This window comes from Gavia stellata, chromosome 24 (genome assembly GCF_030936135.1).
Source record: "Gavia stellata isolate bGavSte3 chromosome 24, bGavSte3.hap2, whole genome shotgun sequence".
Lineage (NCBI taxonomy): Eukaryota > Metazoa > Chordata > Aves > Gaviiformes > Gaviidae > Gavia > Gavia stellata.
Window position 1 is genome coordinate 11,478,712 of NC_082617.1, and position 18,064 is coordinate 11,496,775.

General features: G+C 39.1%; 1 protein-coding gene across 1 annotated transcript in view; it reads right to left on the reverse strand.

Annotated features, from left to right (window-relative positions):
• Positions 1 to 351: 351 nt before the first annotated feature.
• The window catches only part of TTLL11 (tubulin tyrosine ligase like 11), a 52,830-nt gene continuing 35,117 nt past the window's right edge, over positions 352 to 18,064 (reverse strand). Inside the window, exons 7-9 of the mRNA XM_059828819.1 lie at positions 8,872 to 9,129; positions 6,357 to 6,463; positions 352 to 871 (exon numbers count right to left, since the gene is read on the reverse strand). Coding sequence (XP_059684802.1) covers positions 582 to 871; positions 6,357 to 6,463; positions 8,872 to 9,129 — 655 coding nt within the window. The 3' untranslated portion in view covers positions 352 to 581. The remainder of the gene's footprint in view (positions 872 to 6,356; positions 6,464 to 8,871; positions 9,130 to 18,064) is intronic.

The window sequence follows — 18,064 nt, forward strand, 5'->3', positions numbered from 1 at the left end:
ACAAAGAAGTAGAAGCCAAAATATGATTTCAGTGTTTTAAGACTAACTTTAAAAAATAAGTACATAGACAATGATCAAAACCTTATTGATTCCAACATGTACAGTCCAAGCCACGGAAAGAAGAGAGTCAAAGCCTGAAGTCTGACCACAAACGTTAATTCCAGGTTTCAGTTTTCCAAAGTCCGCAACTGGGATTTGGGACTGCAGCTCCTTACTTGCTTTCCATGCAATTCCTTTGATACGAGTGTGCCTCTCCATCAGTGCAACCGATCCCATGATGCTGGTTATCATCTCACTGTAGTTTGGTCCTTGTCTTCACACGTGGTTTTCTGTACGCGCAGGATGAGAGCACAGTTTGTCACGTGAGGTGCACTGTCAGTCCAACAGAAAGGTATATAAATAGCCATTCCCAGGATCGTTATTTGAGAATGGGAGCTTGCAGTAGACTTTTTGAAGAGCATAAATTAAAAAAAATGGAAATAAATAATTGTGACTATCAGATGAAGGAAATCAATAGTCTGTCTCTCCTCCTGCAGTACCTGGGGATTAATTCTCAGTTCTGTCCTGGTGAATCAACACTGTTAATAGCGATGATTTCTGTAATCTGCAAATTTACTAGCTGTGGCCGTGCGATTCAGGAGGGGTGTATGTGCAGATGGTGTAAGGTGAAGTCCATCTGTCTGACAAGGAACTACTGCGCTCCGGCGGTCCACGATCCCGCGGCCACAAACCAGGCGCTTTTCATCCAGGGCAGCCACATGATACTCACAAAAATCGATCAGCGATGCCACTTGCTCATGAAGTGGGAGGGACTTGTATTTTTTCTGAGCCAGGCAGAAGAAAGCTTCGACAAAGGCTTGCAAACACATTCCTGCAAGGAAAAGGTGTTATTAGGAGATTTGTAGCATGGTGCTCTCTAGCAAACTGCATTCTTTAAACATAATAATATCTCTTGTTTCTGTAGCACCAAGGTCAAATTTGTACGTGCTGGGTGTGGACACATACAATCACGTTAGTTAACATCTTTTAATTTAAACAGCAGCCATCTAGAATGGTCACTAGGAAAAGAAATTGCCTGTCCGTCAAAAACCAACAGACAAGGTTTTATTTGTATGTAACACGCACACGAGCTCATTCAGTGTTTCAGTACAGGCTGAGCCCAGGGTGGGTTACAGCGGGGCGACACTCACCACCGCTGAGGCCATTTCTGGTTTTCCAGACATCAGCCTGACCAGCAGCCTGGCATCCAGAGGCAAACCGGTACAGCAACAACCGATTTTAAGATGTTGTACAATTAAATTGGTGTAACATCAGCCTTGATTTCTGCTGCCTCAAATATTAAGTTGAAACAGAATCAGACACACGATAACATACTGAGCGTCAAGGAAAACAGGTTTACATCGGCACCTGAACTGGGTCATTCAAACCTTGTATTTTTAGAGATGGACCTAAAACAAAAGTTTAAATGTAGAACTACTGAAACAGTGTGGCATTTCAGTCTGTAGCACTATAAAGATAACCCCATGACCAAGTATCACCTTATCACAGAAGTGAGTTTATTTGAAGTCTTGCTTTCCTTCTGCAAAGACTGTGCCAGGTACGAATCCTTATCCTTCCTTTTGAAGGCAAAAAGGCCACTTTTTCAGCCATACCCAGTAACTCTACAATAGTTTTGTTTCAGCTGAATGAAAAACAGTTGAAGTGTGTAGGAAGGGGAAGAGGTGCAGTGCCAAAACATTTCTCTGCTATAATAAAACTCTCTGCTCTGCCCCTTCACAAACAAAAGTCCCCTGCAGCAGCCACATGCTGCAGTACAGACTCTTCAGGTGTTGTTTGACCATGTCTTACTCGTAAGACATTACCACAGCCAACGGAAAGAGGGGCTGCATATTCACACTAATTATTGTCTTTAAAACCTTGAAGTAATACCTACTTTAATTCTTAATTAAGAAGCCAGACCACGATTGGTTTTGCAGAATGCCAGCAACAAGGAACAGTTACAGCTGCTTTGTGCTTTAACTGGCTCTCCCGGTTTGAACATACACTTAAGAAGATTATTTTAGGATGAGATATTGAAAGGTTTGGGTTTTTTAACTTAATGTTGGCTTATTGATGCTGCAGGAAAGGCACCTTTTCAAAATATTACAATTACATTCTGAAGTATAATGTCTCTCAACTAAGGCTGCAGCTGGGGTCGCTTACGATCTTGGCTGTAAAACAGCTTGCAAAGGAATTGTTGGGTTATCTGAAAGCAGCAGCTGCCAGCTCAGTAAATTATTTTATCAGTCACGGTGAGCTGCAGGCAGGGAAAGCACCTTTGGTAGCATGCACACTTTGTCCCCCATAAGTGACACTCATGTGAAGCATTTAATGAAAAAAAAGTTAGAAGCTGCTGTTTTACAACAGCGGCAATAGCGACTGTATTGGGTACAGCTGGAAGCGGGCCAAACACAAAGCCAACAGAAATGGTTGAGTATTTTGTGGTTTAACACCCAGAAAACATCGGGTTCACTGAGACCCTCAACAAGTCTCTTAATTTCTGAAAGCCTGAAGAGTCACTTGCTTTTCTATTATTTCTGCTAGCGAAATTCTATCAGCTAACCACAGAAGTGAGTTACACCCACACTGAAATGCTACATGCAAATACTCAAATTTTACACACCAGTGAAACTAAGGTGACCCTGATCTACCTAAAGTGGTATGGGAGTTCAGGCATAATGAACCATACTCTCCCCTCTGCACTATACCTTCATTTCCTCCCTTCTAATCTTAGGTCTGGATTTATTCTTTCTATCAGCCACACGAACAGTCTATTTTACTTATTCTCCTTTTACCTTAACTGAATTCACGTACACAAACTCTACAGGATATTATAGGATACCTATGTTCAAGCAAGACAAAATAACACTTACCTGTTTCATACAAATACAGGCTTCATTAACATTTCTGAAGCAGATTCAAATAGTCAAAAAAAGGTTATACACAAATAATTTTACTGCTGTCATACCTGACCACACTCTCACAAATTATTATGTGTATCACTGCTGAGATTCTTGATGTTCATGCAGGAGGGAACTACAGATGTATTTTAGGGGGGTGGGATAACAAATGTAAAAGTCAGTCTCAACTTGGAGACTTTTGATTCTTCTATTTTAGCATTTAAAAAAAAAAGATACAGGAGTATATATATTGATGTCCATGTTCAGCTTCTTAGATAAAAATGTATTTGAACCAATTTCTGGGAAGATGCCAGCTGCAGCTGTGACCAGTGTGCTAGTTTATACCAGCAGCATCAAGATGGATTTACACGGAACCTTGATAATCCTCCTTGATGCCCACAAGGAACAGTGGTATAAAACCTTCCAGAATACTCCAACTGCTGTTTCCCTGCTATAAACAGCTCGAAAATATGTCAGGAACAATTGTTTGGTTGTTGTTGAGATGGGAGTATTAGCACAATTGAAATTATTCAACATTTTACAACAGCTACAGAAAAGTTGCCAAATCTATGGACTCAAGTTCATATAGAAATGTAATAGCAATTTTAGAAATTAAGTTATATATTAAATGGTGTATTTAGGCCATTAATATAATAGGAAAATAATCCCTAAACTCTGTTATTTGACAGATTACTGTCTCAGATCTGAAAATGTGACCAAAGCAGATGGGGAGGTAATTCACTACTGAAGGCTAGGTTGGATCTTTGTTTCTCTAGCAAATTATACAAGGTTTTCTTCATTTTCAATAGTTTTTCTTCACAAATGTCAATAACGAAACTCACCAACTCATTGCGAACACCTCACAAAATGGTATTAAAATAGTAGATATATGGATCGGGTGCTCATGAAGCTTTTAAAAATGCGTTACGCAAATATGATTTCGTTAGCCAGAGAAATGCTCTTTGTTCTTAATTACTTCACTGAGAACTGCAAACCTTCCTTTTGACTAGTAAGGCTGAGCATGTAACAGGAATGTAGATATTCTGGAACTTTCCAAAGTGTCTTCTCTTCTGACCAAAGAACTGAACATCCTATTACTGGTATTAACCTCCTACTTTTTGCAGAGGACAGATTCCCAGGCTACACAGCCTAGAAACCCGACAGTGCAAACCCCCAAGCAAACCTAAGAACACAGGAAAAGACAACAACAGAATGCAGACCATGATTGTCTGAACAAAAAATGCTTGAAGACCAGTTTTCACAAATTTTTACATAGGACCGTATTTTTACAAATATTTGCCTCACACATAGGGATCTTGGACAAATAACAGACTTAGAAGTGGAAACACCTCACATTTTTAAAGCAAAGACTGAAAGTTATAGCTGGGGTACACAGTATGGATTTTTCGAAGTAGATCTGGGTTCCTCATGCGATGCTCTGCTGCCCTAGTGATGTCTACCAGATAAACTCCTTAATATTTCCAAAATATTTATGAAGGAAATACGTTTGCTTTAAAAAACGAAGTCCGTAAGATAACAAACAGAAGAAACCCATTGTTGATGTGTAGTCATCACCTATTCTCGCAAGCAAGTAATTTGCTTTAGCAACCTCAGGTACGCGTGCCAATGCAGTTTAATAGCAGAAAACAGGGCATCCTGCTATTATCTCCAGCGTCTAATACTGCCAAGTCCTTGAACGCTGCAGCAATAGCCTGCTACCACTTAGGAAAAAAATATATATTCAAACCTTCAGAAAAACTGGGTTTGAAGAGTTTTGTTGTTGAGAGAAATCTTTTCTAAACTTCAACACAGAAGCTATTTACATCAGAAAGTTATCTCACTGATCTGCACGTACAAAGTCAGCTCTGGGGCCCAGGGGTCATCCGTGCGGCTCCAAAGCTATTATAACCATTTCTCACTGTGGGGCAAGTAATTACATCTAAGAATGCCGACCTGTCGGTGTGAGCAAAAGATAAGAGCCAAACACACGAAAGAAGAAAAGACTGACATTTCAATTAGTTTGTTTTCCTTCAAATGGAATTTATGAGAAATCTGTCTTACAAGCCCAAGAAGTGGACGTGGACGAACTCCACCGTGGGTACAGGTAAACTGAAGACAGTTTGTAACTTCAGACTCTTCAGTTCATGTGATTTATACAGTTGGGATTTGGGCAGTCAGAGAGATCTAGTCTTTTCAGGAAATGAAACTGATTTCATGTTTATGTATAAATCCAGAAAAAATAACCAAACAATGTAATCAAATTTTAAACAGAAAACCAAAGCCGTGGATGGAATGCTCCCTCTGGCCTGCTTATTAAATTGTGAGAGATTTCTTGTAATAGGTTACTATTCTAAATGCGACTGTGTAATAGGAAAGTATTTATATTAATTTTTGCAACAACTCAACTGCACTATCAAGAAGATATGTGATGGTGACACAGTAAATCACCAAGGAAGCTGGGAATAAGATCACACAGTTTAATAAACATTTTCCTTCCAGCTTTTAAACTGTAGAAAATCCTTACTGCTGTTTGGCAAACAACTTCCCATAGCCTCTGTTCTTGGCTAACATCTTTAAGTGCTGTATTCGAATTTAAATGCATATACCTAAGTTAGAAGTAAATAATTTCGATGAATGTTTTGTCATGTTTCTCCCAGAGGCTGTGCACTGGAAAGGGCAGCGAGTGGCACGCTGTGCCATGGACCTGGCACCTCCTGCAGAAGGTGCCTCGGGCCAGCTGAAGGAAAGTCATCACAGGACACGTGAATCCTTGTTGGGGTAGATGAATTTCTTATAAAAGCCTTTAGCCATTCTGAGTACACTCTTACACTGAGCATTACAATCCAAGTTGGACGTAAAAATGTTTAAAAGTGACTTAACTGACTCATGCTGCTATATGAACAACCAGGAACTCTCTGGGAAAGGAAAAGCAATACAGGCAGTTTTGCTTGTCCCTGAAGTAACCCTTCTGGGGAACAGAATTAAATCAAAAAGAGAAGTTCAGCGTATTTCTACCTCCTCCATAGCTTTCTGTTTGGTTGGTTTTTGCTAGACCATGTAAGCTACTCTAATATGGACATATCTTCTTACACTGTAATTAAGTTGGAGGTTCCACGGGGAATGTTTTTAAACGCTTCTCTGCAAACAGCAAGAAGAATTACGCATGCAAAATTGCAGCCATAAAAAGGGGCTTGTAGAAGACTTGTTCCAATAAACGAATCTAAAACTAAGAGTCATCTATTCTATAGATAAAGGGAAACTGCCATGGAACTAAACAGAAGAATTCATTGTATGTGTACACGCCTCAGATGTACATGCCTTGTTCCCATTATTTTTACTGAATGTTTGATGTGTGCTTGAGCTACCAAAACTACAAAAAAACAGCTTCCATAGTCTTCAAATACAAAATAGTGTTACCTGATTCTTTGTGGTCAATTCCCATGCTGTTCCACCTTCTCGTGATATCAATATATAAGATATCTACAGAAGCCATTGAAAAATTGCTGTTACTCAGTTTGCAGTTTCTGTTAAAAATAGACAAAATAAAGAAAAAATTCAGATTACATCCAGACTTCCAAGTTAGGAAAAATTCTGCAAGGGCAACCAAGAGAACATTGGGAGAAGATTTACCCCTGTGATATGTACACACCCACTCTAACATGCTTAGTCTAATAAAACACACACAGCAGACAGCAAACAAACCAGTTCATTAAGTGTATGTATCGGAAGCGGTAAAGGCCCTGGGTTTTTCCCGTGCAGAACATCTCCTGTGTGTCCCCAGTCCCGCTGCCTGTTCCGATCACGCAGGCACCACCTCTGCCAGAAGCGGCTCTGGGCAGCAGGAGCGGCCCAGGTCGATGCACGCATCTGAATCCGCTTTGCACATGCAATCCCATGTCAATCTCCAGCCACAAAAAGACAGCAGGTCAAGTTACAGATTAATTGGTTCATCTTGGTTTTGCAACAAACGAGCAAAAAAGAAGAAAACCCTGAATATTTCAATTACAAATACGACTTGACCGTTACACACAGCTTTCTCCTAGGCTATTACTAGTACTCTGAGGCCGTAACAGAATGCAATTAGTTGGTACATTGTGAAACCCAACACAAATCTGCATAGACGATCTACATGAGGCAGAGTTTGCACAGAGAAATACTCTTTTATTTGACTGACTGATCCTGTTTGAAAACGGTTAGAGGAAAGCTTTCGGGCACAGAATTACTTCTTCATGCCTGACCACTGAACTGATTTACCCTGTGCGTTACTGAACGCTGCATGGAAAACAGCAGCATCTCTGGATGCATCACAGGCATTTGGTGATAAGCACATGCAGGAGATCTGACACTTGGGTGGTCTGAGCCTCCAGTGTAGCGTTGATCAGTATATGAGAATTAGCTATCCGTCCAGGATTTCCAGATGTCTGGCAGCCTGGCTGGAACTAGTGCACATGCCAAAGAGCTGGCCAAAATTTCTAGCCAGAAAAGAAAAAAAAAAGAAAAAAATAAACTAAAAAACCCACCCCCCAAAACCCCAGATAATTTTAAAAAATCTTACTCTTTAGTAGGCTAAGCAAAGCTCCCTTCAAACAGAGAGTTAAGGTCTGGCCTAGATAGTCCCAAAAATATCTTAGGCAGCATCCAAGCAAGGCTGCGTTCAGCATTTCCCTTTTAGTTATTATTTAGAATGAGGAAAATATTAAAGGAGAACAGATTTTGATTATTTGAGTGGATAGTCTCTGCAACCACTTGCCCACATGCGCACACACACACACACAATTACACTTGTGTACCATTTTATTCTTGATGAGTGATACAGCACACATCTTAGAAACACAACCTTATTTCTGAAAGGAGTAGTAATGACAGCATTTCAGAAAAGGGCTGTATAGTTGGTATAGATCCTCTAGGAAAAAATAAACAAAATATTTGCCAATATAAAAAAGTTTAATTTAACACGTGTTAGGAAACTGCAAGCATTATTTCATTGAGATACGGCAATTTATTTTAATAGTCTTAAAAGAAAATATTGGCATTTATTCTGTGTTCCTCTGACAAGTGCCAAATTAAGGCTGGACTAAACAATAGAAAATACAGAACTGGAAACAATCCTGTACTGGTCTGTGGATAAAGCAGATGCCTTCAGTCATTTTCTGTATATCGTAATTTGTATAAATCAAATTGTTTATATTCATTCCTGAATGCTAAATGCATCTGGATAGAAACAGGATCTGTATTTTAAGAGTACATCTGCTGCTGCTGCTTATTTCTTTTGTCATTGTCAAATGAAAGACAGAAAATGAGGTATTTGTACCATGACTAGAACAGATACATCCATAAAAAAACAAAGAAAAAACCCTCACAAATAAGAAGTATGTGAAAAAATAAATTGAGTTCCTTGCCATTGCAAGTTGCAATTTCACAATGCAAATCCTTAGTGCACAGTGCATCAGCAACTGGCATTTGGAAATCCTTCCTGGTGGCCTGGGGCAGACGGCTGTGCCCCCACAGCCAGCAGAATCCGATCTCAAGTGACCCAATTTCAGTTGTCACTTTCTCACAGTGGTACTCCCGTCATTTTCTAGGAACATGACATGTTGACTAAGACTGCAAATAGTATCTCCCAGAGTATCACTGATCTGCTGTAGAATAAAGACCCAGGTTCCTACTGGACACAGTTTCATAGCTCAAGTATTTTGGGAGCTTGGAACGATAAAAATATATCTATTTTATTAAAAAAAATGCACTGGTTCCATGGAACTTACAGGGGAAAGTTTCTTTGGAAGGCATTACTAAACCCACAGGCTAAAAGCGTACCACTGCTAGGGCCTGCTTTTCTTCAACAAAACTTCAGATAAGCGCAGGGACAGCAGTGCTACCCCATAGGATTGGGACTACGCTTTAAGCAATTCCCAAAGAAATTCACCTTACTAACCTTATAAATGTTCGGAAACCTGTTGGCCCCAACTTTGTTGTCCCTTTTACACCAAGAAATCGGATAAACAGTGCAGCCACTCTGTCCACAAGTCGCAGGTAGTTAAACTGCTTGGCGTACTTGGGGAACACTTGCTTGAGACAAAGGGAGGGGAGGCCAGCCTCGGGACTTCTGGTGGTGCCGTATTCCGCTCTGTCCGCCGGTCCCGCGCCCAACAGCTCCTCGTTTGCTTCTGACACATGCTCCAAAGTCTGACACCTGTAGCACGTAAAATAGTTGTATCTTATGTTAACCTTAGTCTTACAAGATTCAATATGCTGTTTTTCTGGATTTTCTTTTTTTTTTAATCATAAAACATTATTTTATGAGATCTTTACAATAATGAAAAATCAAGAACAAATACTAAGGTTCCCTAAAGCAGAAATCATGTTATAGGAGTATTTAAAAGGATAACAAGCAGACCATTCTCTGATGCCAAAAATAACACCTATAAATAGGGTTGACAAAAAGATGCCCCATTACCACGTGAATTGTGAGAGCTGACATAAACTCCTAACTCCCCTTGAAATGACTGGGAGCTGGGCATAATCATACCATTTTTCTGTAAGTTTTGAAATTTTATGTCTTATACTAAATCTCTCCTTTATCAAAATCTTGGGTTTGCTACCCCAAGAAGGTAAGAGTGGGTGCCTTGTCACCGCAACACCGCACGGTTGCCCTGACCCTGCGCGGTTCCTTTTATATGGACCTTTGGCTATTGTCTCCTAGGAAGAGGCCAGCAATTTTCTACACAGGTATTAAATTGCAACAAATTCTCGCTGTGTACCTGCTGGGCACTGCCCAAGCTGCAGAAACAGATGGAAAACATTACCAGTGTTCAGAAATTCAGGGGGATGGCTATCAATGCAGCTACGAAATTATAAAAAGGAGCATTTTTTGAAAAGATGGGTGATTTCAGGACCTCAAAATTATGACAATTTAAGACATCACATTTTCCATATGAATTCTCAACATTTTCTGCAAATCATACTCCCTTAAATTTATCTCATATAAATATTCCAAAATTGAAATACTGACAACAAGTAGTTACTTCTGAAAATCTTGATCAAGGTATGCCTGCATGATTCCCTTACAATGCTTCAAAACTATTTATAGTCCATTCATTGATCAAAACATTTTAGTTTATCTTTAATAACAGAAAGCCTGGATGGACATCAGATTGCATTGCTCCTTTCTGCATCCCTGATCTGGAACAGTATTTTTCTCTCAGAATTTTTCTTTTTTTTTTTTTTTTTTTAAGTTTTTTTTCCCCTTCCCTTCTTAGTTTTCCTTGTCCTAACCAGTAATGCTCCTTGGATCACTTAATAAAGCTAAGGTAACAACAGATTCTCAACAAATTGGGTCCCACTGAGTTAGTATCTTCTAAAATGGCAGAAGATTTTTTTTTTTAATCCACATAGTTAAACATTAAAAGCCAAACATTTCAACCTTCTCCCCCCAAAAGACAGAAATTGTTTTTCTCGATGTAGATTCGTTGTGGTGCTGTAGAATATCCATATTCCTTTCAAAAGATCTTTACAACCTCATAGAAGGCAACAAGCTCACTTCTGCCACGTAGAGGAGGAAACACCAGACAGTAACTGCATGTTGGTGTTATCAGCATTGAACAAATACAGGTACGTAGAAAAAAAAATATGAGTTTCATGGAATTTCATGGAGTATTTAATAGGAAATGCTTAGACTTTGTAATAATTTAATGATATTTAAACTTATTTGCCACTAGTGATTAGAAGCTTTTACCTTCCCTGATAAGCAAGATACAAAAAGTACAGTAAGATATGTTTGCAAAGAAGAAATTCTAACAATACATTCAGAAGTGATACGGTTCACATAAATGCATACAGGCACTACTCAAAAGACAATTTCTGGGCAATCCCATTATTTTTTCTTCAAATCCTCTGTGTATACTGTCAAAATACATTATTTCATCTCCACTGTTGTTGCCAAATTCCCTAAATAAAGCTGATCGAGATAATGATGTTCTGAAATAAATGTTACGTGTTTGTTCAGCGTGACATATTTTTTACTTTTTTCCCCCGCGTCTGACATATCTAGATAAAATTCAAGATTGCTATTCTAAGTTCAGAAGGTCTGATAGCTGATGGTAATTATTTGGCACGCACTAAGCATATGCAGATTTTCATTTTCTTTTTAGTCATTTTTCTAAATACTCATCATCAAGAATAAGTATAATTCACACTAGGTACTAAAAAAATTAGTGCTTTTGCTACATTGATCTTTTGTGTTCCTGAGCAGATTTAGTGTCCTTCAGAAAGCCCTGTTCCAGCACAGGATAACAATCAACAATTATCCACCCACAGCACTGTAAAAGTGATTAAGTCAAATCTACAGTAAATCTGTACCTTCTGACTTCAATTGCAAAAGGCAGCAGATTTCCTTAGCCCTCGTACAACCATCCTGTGGTCAGTCATCCATAACAAATATCCCCATGGGATTTGTAGCCTCTCTTTTCTACTAAATTTCCCTGAAAGACATTAACCCATTGCCACACTGTGTCCCCTTTCAGTACAGAATACTTCAAAGTTATACTTTTAACTTCTAGTGAGACGTACCTTGAAAATAAATGTATGGCAACTGTAAGACAAAGGGCCCTTACAGGAAAACAAAGTAAAAATCGCCAGAAGAAAGTTTTAATAAGTATGAATTAAATTGCAGTCTCTAATTACTAAAAGACATTTCTGGGGCCAAGTTTTCAACCCTGCTTGAATCTGGGCTCTGAACTCCTTCACACCTCCAGATGTTACCTTCAAACGGCAGCAGCTCACCATCCACTGCAGCACCTGCCCAAACTGTAACCACGGATGCGACTGCTCGATGCAGAACCGAGGCTGGAAACTTCTCCCTGCACCAAATGCCAGCTCCAAGTTTATTTAGAAGAACTTTAAACATCAGCAGAGGTTGCAACAGTTCTTTGTAAAAAGCATCCGTGTTCAGCCTCTTCTGGTGTTCAAGCACTCGGAACTGCCAAGCCGTTGCTGCTCGGGTGGGACTGTAACGCCGCAATTCACAAAGCATTGTTCCTCTAAGACTATTGTTACAAACTTCTAAAATAATGGTACTTCTTTTGTACCCACACTTGCATTCATTGATATTGAGTATCTGTAAATGTGATCATTTTTTGAGATAAAAGACTCTAAAAAGTCTTTAAAAAAATAAATAAAAATCTTAGGTAGTGCTTTGGTAACGTCCCTCTTTGCTGCTGATAGCAAAATAGAAAAACAATGTTATTTTTGTCTTTAGTTAAGTAAAGCTTAAAGTAATAAATTATTAGTTTTGTTCTTTCTCATGTAAGATTGGATGGTGGTTTCACCGCCATCAAGTACCCTCTGGCTGCCAAAAGAGCAAGAGTATGTATAGCCAAGAAACAATAAATATGCAGGCTTCTATTTTTAATCTTAAAAGCTCTATTCATGAATTTAAAAATTCAAATCTTCAGCCAGTTGAACTAGACCTTGACCAAACGCAAAACCTTGTACTCAAGTAGGAGAGAAGGTTGTGTTGTTTCTAACATAACTCTGGTTTTAATGATGCCTGGAAGCCCTGAACCCTTTCTCATTCTAAATTCAAGTGTATTTTGGATTGTACATTATTCATTCATCATTTATGTTTCCAGTTAAAAAAATATAAAGTTTTACTTTAAAAGACGCAAGCAGAGCTGAGGAAATTTCATTAGATTTCACTTTTTACAGAAAATCCAGAAGACACTGTTAAAGGGATCAGCTTCAAAGAAATTAATTATAGCCCCAGTGCTCTTCGGTGCCTGTGCTGCCCAGCCGAGGGACGGAGCAGGAGTGCCGTCCATCCACTCTACGTCACCGAGACAGAGGTTTGACTTGTGGAACGATGGCTCGCAGCGTAGTCTTCATGTGCAAACCCGTACCTCTTCCTGCTGAAGTAACAGTCCTTGGAATTTCTGAGAAAGTCCAGTAGTTTAAAAGAGGGTTTTTTCAGCCTTTCATTTTTCAACCCCCATCCTCAAAAGAAATGTGAAACGGTCATGAAGAGAACACCCAAACCATCATGGTACACAGATACTCTATGGACACATTACTGCTGGGAGCCACAGAAGACTGTCTCCCTGACTGAGGTGGAAGGGACACAGTCAAATTATTAAATGAGAGACTGTGTTTGATTTGTATTAAGGTCATAGAAAATGGTGTTCAAAGAAAAAAAACCAAAAAACTGTATTACGGTCAAAGAAAAAATATCGTTGAATATAATAAAGCAGAAGCTCTAAATTACCACTGTGCTGGTTTTGGCTGGGATAGAGTTAATTTTCTTCATAGTAGCTAGTATAGGGCTGTGTTTTGGATTTGTACTAAAAACAGTATTGATACACAGGGATGTTTTAGTTACTGCTGAGCAGTGCTTACACAGAGTCAAGGCCTTTTCTGCTTCTCACACCGCCCCGCCAGCAAGTAGGCTGGGGGTGCACAAGAAGATGGGAGGGGATACAGCCGGGACAGCTGACCACAACTGACCAAAGGGATATTCCATACCATATGATGTCATGCTCAGTATATAAACTAGGGGGAAGGCTGGCCGGGGGACCGCTGCTTGGGCTGGGCATCGGTCGGAGGGTGGTGAGCAATTGTTTTCATTTGCATCACTTGCCTTTCTTGTTTGTTGTTGTTTTCATTACAATTTTTATTATCATTATTATTATTATTATTTTACTTCATTTCATTTATTAAACTGTTTTTATCTCAACCCACGAGTTTTCTTGCTTTTACTTTTCCTATTCTCTCCCCCATCCCACTGGGGCAGGGGGGGAGTGAGCGAGCAGCTGTGTGGTGCTTAGTTGCCAGCTGGGCTTAAACCACGACAACCACCTAGAATTTTCTTCTGCCCCTCCCTTCTATGGAGAAAAGCCTATAGCTGCCTTTGAGGTCATGGCTAAAAACTCAAAACCAGCTTCCCATTTCAAACTTTTACTGAAACAGCTCTTAAAACCATATTTTATATGAGAAAACTATTTTTTAAATAAAAACAGCTCTTTTGTATGCTACTGCATGTCTCATTCCTTTCCACTTATACATTGGGGAGGTCTATAAAATATTTAAATCAGAACAAGAGAACTTAATTCTAATCTTTATTGCCAAATCTTGTACTTCCATTAAGTAAAAAAAGAGAATATACTCCTTAATTTGCTTTTACAGGGTATTGCTTTTATAAAGTTTAATGATTTATTTTCATTCTTTAGCTTCGGCCCTTCCCCCAAGATCGCCTTAAGTTTCCTTTTCTAATGCACTAGAGCTTAAATTAATTTGACCATATAATTTGGATTAAAGTGAAAGTTGTATTTTGCACTTTTTCTAAAACTAAGACTTTCCGAAACAAACCTGCACAAGAGCTTGCCCGCATCTGTAAAGCCTAATTGATACAGACACTTGCCTATTCTGCACGCTCACCTTAACTGCAAGCTTTTACACTGACTGCATTCAGAGTATAATTCTCCACTGCTACCACAGACACTACTTCAATAAAAGTTTATTTTCTGTAGATCTATTCAACACACTTGTATGCACCCAATCGCAATGTGGCCTCAACACGACTAATTAAGAAAAACTGCCTAGCTCAGTGTATTACAGACTCGTATCTATAAAAACAGATTTTACTGTGATCTGCACATTTTTGCAAGGAAACCATGCACAACATATTTTTTGCCCTGGCGCGAGATAAATTAGACTTGCTTGCAGTGCACCATTACGTTCTCGTCTTGTTTCGCTGCCATCTGCCATCGCCACACCATAAGGGTGAGCCGGATGACATAACTCCCCAAGGGTCATGCAGTCAAGGGCTGGTATAAGCATTGGCAATACCGCTACAAAAAGCAGAAACACAGCTCAAAGTCCAGCAACAATGAATATGTACGGGGGATTTGCACCTCCACTTCTACCCGTAATTCGTCAGTCAATTGGAAAATACAGAAGTACACATTTTTGTAACGTTACCTGTCAGATTCCAAGTGTCACTAAAAACTCCTATGCGTATTTACCATCCAGTTCTTTCTTAATCCAGAAAGTCATTTCCAAGCAACATCTTATATACTGTCTCATTCAGGACTTCACCTCGGGAGTCCCCGTACGACACACACGGTTGTAGACTCAGGCTTGGCCCTAGTCTCCCTGAAAACCCTGCAAAATGCCTGTGGACAAGCGCTGCAGTGGAATTGCGGGGAAGGGATCAGAAACTCCAAAATGCTGAAACAAATCTCCAGAAAGCGAAACTTGCACAGTTTCCTCCATTAGCTCCTTTCTCACAGGATTTCCACCAGGCAAGGGGAGGAGAAGAAAGCTGAGCCCCGCACTTTAAAGCTGCTCCTCAGAATTAATTGTTTTGACTGACACAGCTGAGTCAGGCTAAATGAATGAAAGGTCAAATATAAGGTAATGCTTCTGTTGCCATAGAGAATAAAAGCAAAGCTTAATTTACATACTAATGTCTGACCTCAATACATTAATTTCTCTAATTCTGCAGCTCATGACAGATTTCTCTTTAGAAATGATCAACTGTGGAGAAAATATTAACTGCATCTTTAACAAAGAATTTCAATTTTAATAAAGCTTATGGAAACGACATCTAAGACTAGTAAATTAGTAATCACATGTAAAAGATAAGTAATGCTTCCTCTATCTATGTTTTTTCCCTTTCATTCTGACCAGTCTTAATCTTTATGCAAATACAAGTTGCTAAGGGACAAACAAATTTGCAACTACTAATTAAAGGCTTCAGAATTCACAACATTTTGTATACTTGTTTATGAAATTTAGCTGTCAAGCTCAGAGAAAAATTGGGTAAGAATTGCAATATTAATATCTCTAAGAATGCTCACTTGATATATTTAACATTTAGAGCATTGCTAGAAGTAAAAATTAAGCAATTTTTGTATCAGCTGACAACTGCTTACCTAATAAGAGAAAATATTATGTTCCAGATTCTGAAGCTATAATTACTCACTCAGCTGAGCCTCTATTCTCAAAGCAAGCACTATGTTAACATAGTTAAAAGCAGAGAATATTTTGCACGACGAATCTATCTATCCACCCATTTATCACCACAGTACATGGAGCTCCCAGGAAACAGATATGGGTTTGTTCCTGGAGTGATAGGTATGAGTATGTTTGTGTGCTCGTTCACAGAAGTAACTCATTTAGGAAACAGCAAGTCAAAGCCAGAACAGTGTCTGTGCATTATTAACCATTCATGAATTTTCTTTGATGAACTAATCCCATTACTTTTATTAACACACAGAGACTTTTAGCACTCACAGCACACGATAGCAAGAAGTTTCATAGTTTGACTGCATGTTGTGTGAATAATCAGCATCTTTGTTTTTTGTACCGGCCACTTGTGAGTTTCATTTGAAGAAACTGAACATTCATCTCCTCTTCACCCTCTGGCAAAGTAAAAAACATCAACACACTAGCATTTCCTCCTTTCAAAATGATAATGAAGTTGCACAAAGATAAAAGTATTAAAAGAGTATTAAATCCCACAGAGGAAGAGATTGTCGAAGTTATGTTAGAAACATTATAGCTCTTACATATAGTTTATTCAACACTTCGAGAATGCTTTGAGGCAGTCAAAGCAACCAGGAGTCCATATTTCAAAGGGCAGAATCAATGACATTAAAAATAAGGATTGATAATCAGCATGTTGTTGGGAGTCAAAACTTCACATCATACGAAATACCCTTGGAAAACGCAGCAGCTCTCCTGCCTCCTGGAAGCAGAAAGAGTGCTGAAAGCAGTTAGAATTTCCACCTCTCTAAGAAAAAAGAATCCATAGCTCAATTAGAGAAATAAAGCAGCTAAATCACCTTACTTCGATTTTAACCTCATCGTGAGCATGACCATGTCTAACTTTGCCCGCACCTTCACCAAGGCCTAACACTGGAAGGGGGGACGAAATGGAGGATATTAAGTTTGTTTCTGAGAGTTGGCAAACACATTTTACATGAATCCAAGGATAAATTAAAGATGTACTCCACAGCCTTGCCATTTGCTTAACAAAAACAAAATAATTTATCAGATTCTTGAAAACGTTAAATCGAAACCCCTGCAGTCCGTCATCAACAATCACAGCAGCTCTCACACACAGCACCTGCTAGGTGCAGGCTTTCCATTTTCTGTCCCGCGAGTGTTACTTGTTTACCGCGTATCACACTCTGTGAGCTCAGAAAGGGGACTGATGTCTGTGGAGAAGGATGTTTCGCTGCCTCTCCAGACTGGGTGGATTTATTATAAAAATAAACACTTCTCATTAAAGATTAAATAGCTTTTGAAAGAAAACAGAAGACTCTGAAAGTTTGCCACCTTAACACATTGTTAACGAGTGTTTCCAAGATGTAGAAACTTAGTGTGGCTCTTCACTTGCTCCACACCAAGGACACATAGCAATGGGTGAGAATATTACTGACATTTTCATATCACATGCAGAGAAGACTAGAGCCTCCACATCAAACTCGAAACCTAAGACAAGCCAATGTGCTGTCTTACACATTTTGTCTAGGAAGCAATGCAGTTTCTCTTAGGAAACACGTCCAATAGCCACACAAGCAATGATATACTTACTGCAGTTATCTCCAAGTATTATTCAAGGATTATCACTTCCCTTTCAAAGGAGTTGTACAGAGCCTTCCCTGTCTGAATCATGCATTGCTCAGAGGAATTTCTGAAACGGGAGCCGGTGCAGAGGCACACTGTGCTCAGCTTTCCACTTTTAGCCTATACTATATTCACTCCTAGATGGTACCATTCAAGATGCTCTTGTCTACTTTTGTATGGAGAATGCTACAGAAATAAGAGCTTCCAATATTCCATAATATAAATAAACATTCAGATTCCATTAAAAATATTAAAAATCATAATATGGGCAACAGCTAACACTGTTGCAGTCATCCATAAAATACCAGAGCATAGGGAGGGAACAAGCGAGATTTACATCCTTCCCTTGACAACACAGACATGGAAAGAGTTAAGATGACCTAGCCAGAGAAACCACTGCTTCAGAGAAACTTTTGAAGGCCAAAAGTTGAGTCATTCAGTTATTTGAAGAATTCTCCATAGTTTGGAAGGGATCTTTATCTGCCCTGATTAATAAGTGAGGA